At 41.1% G+C, this 4,483-nt stretch overlaps 1 protein-coding gene across 1 annotated transcript; it reads left to right on the top strand.

Moving 5' to 3' along the window:
* Window positions 1-295: 295 nt before the first annotated feature.
* LOC148724477 (tetratricopeptide repeat protein 28-like) lies at window positions 296-2,454 on the top strand. The gene is made up of 2 exons (XM_088730354.1): window positions 296-1,350; window positions 2,406-2,454. Exons 1-2 carry the CDS (start codon window positions 296-298, stop codon window positions 2,452-2,454), a joined length of 1,104 nt encoding a protein of 367 aa, XP_088586480.1.
* The last annotated feature ends 2,029 nt before the right edge of the window (window positions 2,455-4,483 follow it).

Below are 4,483 nucleotides of genomic sequence, written 5' to 3'. Positions count from 1 at the left end.
GCACGGTGATAACCCCTACAAGTTGCTCAGTGACATGCTGTGTTCCAGAGGGAGCCTCCTAGACTCTCTTAATCTGGAGGAGCTAACGTGCGCTAGAGGCCTCGCAGAATTAATGGTGGATAAACTCTTAACTGGAAGCCACATCCCAACTAATTCAACATATCGGCCCAGGATCGAAAGCATCGCGAGTAAAGAGGGGAATTGCTCAGTTTTGTACATTTCATATCTTGAACGGTGTGTTCGTTTGTGGGTTCTAAAAGCAAATGGATTAATTCACTATCGAGTGAGCCCCGAAATGAGAACCGCCACCCTTATAGCTGCATCTGTTTGCGATGTGGAGGAAATTTTTGAAAATAGTGCCAAAAGTTTCGGTATTTTACATCATGAGAATTGCGAGGATCGATCTTTGGGTGACGACCTTGCCATGTTCCCTCAAGAAGAAAGCCAGGAAACCTTGCAAGGAGACGAAACGAAATTGAACGAAATGATTCTTCAACTGTGTTATGACCAGCTTATCGCTCCTGTCAAAGATTTACTTACAGAGCCTGAAGTCATCATTGTGCCTGAGAAATGTTCGTACCGAGTCCCTTTTGCTGCTTTATGGGATGAGTCAGCAGGAAAGCATTTTTCAGAAACCCACAGAATCCGCATCGTCCCTTCTCTGACGACTCTCGGGATCATTCAGGAATGTCCGAGGGACTATCACAGTCAGACCGGTGCGCTGGTTGTGGGTGATCCTATGGCTGGCAAAGTGCATTACAATGGACGTATCCTGAAATTGACACCATTGTTCGGAGCAAGAAGAGAGGCAGAGATGATCGGTCGACTCCTGGGTGTTCAGCCTTTGCTAGGGGAGCACGCAACAAAGCAGGCAGTACTTCACGCACTTGGTTCAGTGAGCTTAATACATCTTGCCGCTCATGGTCATGCCGAGAGAGGAGAGATTGCCCTGTCCCCTAACTGCACTATTAAAAGTATTCCACAAGAAGAAGACTACCTTTTGACAATGTCCGACATTTCAAAGGTGAAGCTGCGAGCTAAACTGGTCGTACTTAGTTGTTGTCACAGTGGGCGTGGAACCTTTAAACAAGAGGGAGTCATTGGAATCGCTCGGGCGTTCCTAGGATCTGGTGCACGTTCAGTGTTAGTGGCATCGTGGGCCATAGAAGACAAAGCAACAGAGCTACTCATGAAACTTTTCTACAAACACCTGGTTGCTGGAGAAAGTGCCAGCGAATCTCTTCACCGGGCCATCCAGTGGTTGAGAGGCAACGGCTTCACTGAACCTGCCCAATGGGCTCCGTTTGTACTGATGGGAGACAACGTGACATTCGACTTAAAAAAATTAAGGTAGGCTTGTTTCTGAGTGATTTTGTATAATTGACATTACCCACTTGAGCTTGTCAGAAAAATAGGAGACCGCTTCTTTATTTTAATTAGAAAAACGTCGAAAAAAGTCTGCAAGAATAAGATTTTATATCATGACGGCACATGATAATGGTTTTTAACCCTTTAACTCGTACAAAGGATTAACTTGTAATTTCTCCCTAAAGTATTCATACATAATCCACCAAACAGGTAATTACTTATCAGGTACAAATTGTTATCTTGATTTAACATCAAATTCTCGTAACCAATTTACAAGGAAATGTGTAGCAGCTATAGGGGAGAATTAAAACTCAGATCTTTGGAGGTAAAGGGTTAACAGAAACAGATTAAGTTTCAGTGTAGTTTGTCAAGTGTGCAAGATATTCACAATGATGCCATTGCTGTAAAGATTGACAGGACAACGACCACAATCTGAGCGAAAAAAATGATGAAGACAAATCTATAGTGAATAAATTAATCGATAAATCAATGAATACAGTTAGCAAGTTAACCTTATTTCTATAGGTACAATGAAATATATGAAGTTCATATATTTTGAACTACGGTATTAGATACGTATGATGCCCCATCCTCGCAGTAGATAGCGCTATTTAAGGCCTGATTTTTTTCAGGTCTGATTTTCGCTATTGCTTAAGTAGCGCTATCTACTGCGAGGATCGTGCATCATACGTATCTAATACCGCAGTTCAAAATATATGAACTTCATATATTTCATTGTATCTGATTTATCACTTTCACGGGTTTATTACGAATCAACTTAACGGCCTACTCCCAGTTGGCTTGTTAGCTCAATTGGTAGAGCGCTGCACTAGTATCGCAGAGGTCAGTGGTTCGAATCCCGTACAGGCCTGATTTTTTTCAGGTCTGATTTTCGCTATTGCTTAAATAGCGCTCTCTACTGCGAGGATACGTAACTTATTTCTATAACAAGTATAATGAGAATAACTGGGAGATGATGTAAACGTATAAGGAAGTGTCACACATCATTCCGGCTTAACTCAAAATTTTTGTTTTAGGCAAAAAGAACTGACGGAAGAAGAGAAAGACGCGGACAAGAAAGAGTAGCGACTGATCCCTGACTCTCCGTCCCCTCTCGTTCACTGGAAGGGAAACTGGTATTTTTTTCACTCAGTAACTTTTAACCTTGCACTGCTCTTTGGGGTGCTTTTTTATACACGGCCCAGCTGTTTAGCAAGCGATGCCATTCGCCCAAAAGTTGTATTATGTTTGACGAGGAGGAACAAAAATGAACAGATGACTGAAAATTCCAAAAAATGGAAATGTCGAGTAAAATCTTTTACGATGCGAAAATTATGGCACTCTTCTTTGAGATTACAAAAAGTCATTAACCTTTTAATTTTTGTAGTATATATGATTCTAAATTCTACCCACTAGCTGCCATAATTTTCTCTCTAAATTGATGAGGAAAATCAGCTTGGTGGTACGTAAAAAAAAAAATTAAAAAAATAATGGGTGTGTATTCAGAATTGCTTAATGTGTTAATAGTTTTGTAATGAGAATTCACATGTAAATCACTTCGAGGAGTGAACGGGCGAAAGGCGCATGCGAAGGCATCTGGGCCGGGTCGTTCAAAGCTGGGTTATAATAACCCAGGGTTAGCGTGAAATTTGATTTCAGACCTGAAAGCTTTCAAAGAAATTTCAGTTTAACTATTCTTGTCTACAATTTGATGATTGGATCATCTAAAAAGAATAAGGAAAATTATTCCGGAAAGGTTCTTGAATATAGAAATAAGGAAACCTGGTTTAAAATTTAACCCTGGGTAAATGCTAATCGAACTTCGTACAACTGGACCCTGTTCCTTTTTGGAATCTAAACTGTAATGTAGTAATAATAATAATGGTTTTGGCAATGGAGTGCTTTTGGATTGCGTGTCGTAAAACTGAAAAGAGGAATCAAAAGGGCCAATTAGAAGAAAGGAAAATACCTTCGAGAGAACTCAAAATAAAAACCGACCAATCATCCAAAAGCGCGGGAAAATGCGGGCGACCAAATCCTAATTATTTTTAGTTTAGCATCTGATTGGTTGAGAGATTAGTGCATGTTTTCTGGACTAATCACAAAGCGAAGTAAGGCAAAAACAGAGCAAGCCAAGATTACTTTCGACACTCAATTGAACATTGCTCTATTACATCATCATAATCCTTAAAAGTTTATTCTCAGCTCTGAGACTGGCTGGAAGGGTCCCAAGCTGGTGTTGTTGTGGTCTATGTCTTTTCTTTTGATATAAGGTCTTACAACCAAACATTTATTACTATTTTTTGTTCTCGGAATGTATCCTTCTATAGTTGTTAATGATATCTAGACAATGCTGTGATGGAAAGCTTCTGTCGTTTTTCACTCCTCTGCTACCAACGCGCCGTTTTTATTGCGCTCTTTTAACTTCCTGAATGCCTGGAAAAGTCTGCACAAACACAAAAGTGAAATCATATCATTAGGTTTCAAGTAAACATTTGATGTTAGAAAAAATATCTTAAGTGCAACCGAACAAAGTAAGGAGCCATTACTTTTTCTACTTACCTTGCCGTTTTGAGAAAAACAAACGGAATGCACCTGCAGCAGAAAACACCATCTTAGTAATTCGTGCAAAGTCCTCTACATTACTAACCTCTCCATCCAGGCGTTCCTGTAAAAACTTATTCACTCCACCTTGGCGTGCTGCCCCACATCACTACCCTCTCCATCCCCGTGTGCCTTAACTAACTACCCCCTCCACCCTGGTGTACGTGTACATAACTACACCTGCGCCCTGATGTACCTATACATCACAACATTCTCCGCTCTGGTGTGTCTGGCATAACTAACCTCTTCACCTTTGTGTGCCTTTACAAAACTAACCTGTCCACCCTGGTGTGTTTGTACAAAACTAACCTCTCCACCCTGGTGTGTTTGCACAAAACTAACCTCTCCATGTCCGCACATAACTAACCTCTTCACCCCGGTGTGCCTGTACATACCTCTCCACCTTGGTGTGCCTGTACATTACTAACCTCTCCACCCTGGTGTGCCTGTACATCTGAACATAATTAGGTAACCTCTCCACCCTGGTGTGCCTGTTCAAATGTTGCGATAC

Source organism: Stylophora pistillata, chromosome 8, assembly GCF_964205215.1.
Source record: "Stylophora pistillata chromosome 8, jaStyPist1.2, whole genome shotgun sequence".
NCBI lineage: Eukaryota > Metazoa > Cnidaria > Anthozoa > Scleractinia > Pocilloporidae > Stylophora > Stylophora pistillata.
This window is presented reverse-complemented; position numbering and strand designations above follow the sequence as displayed.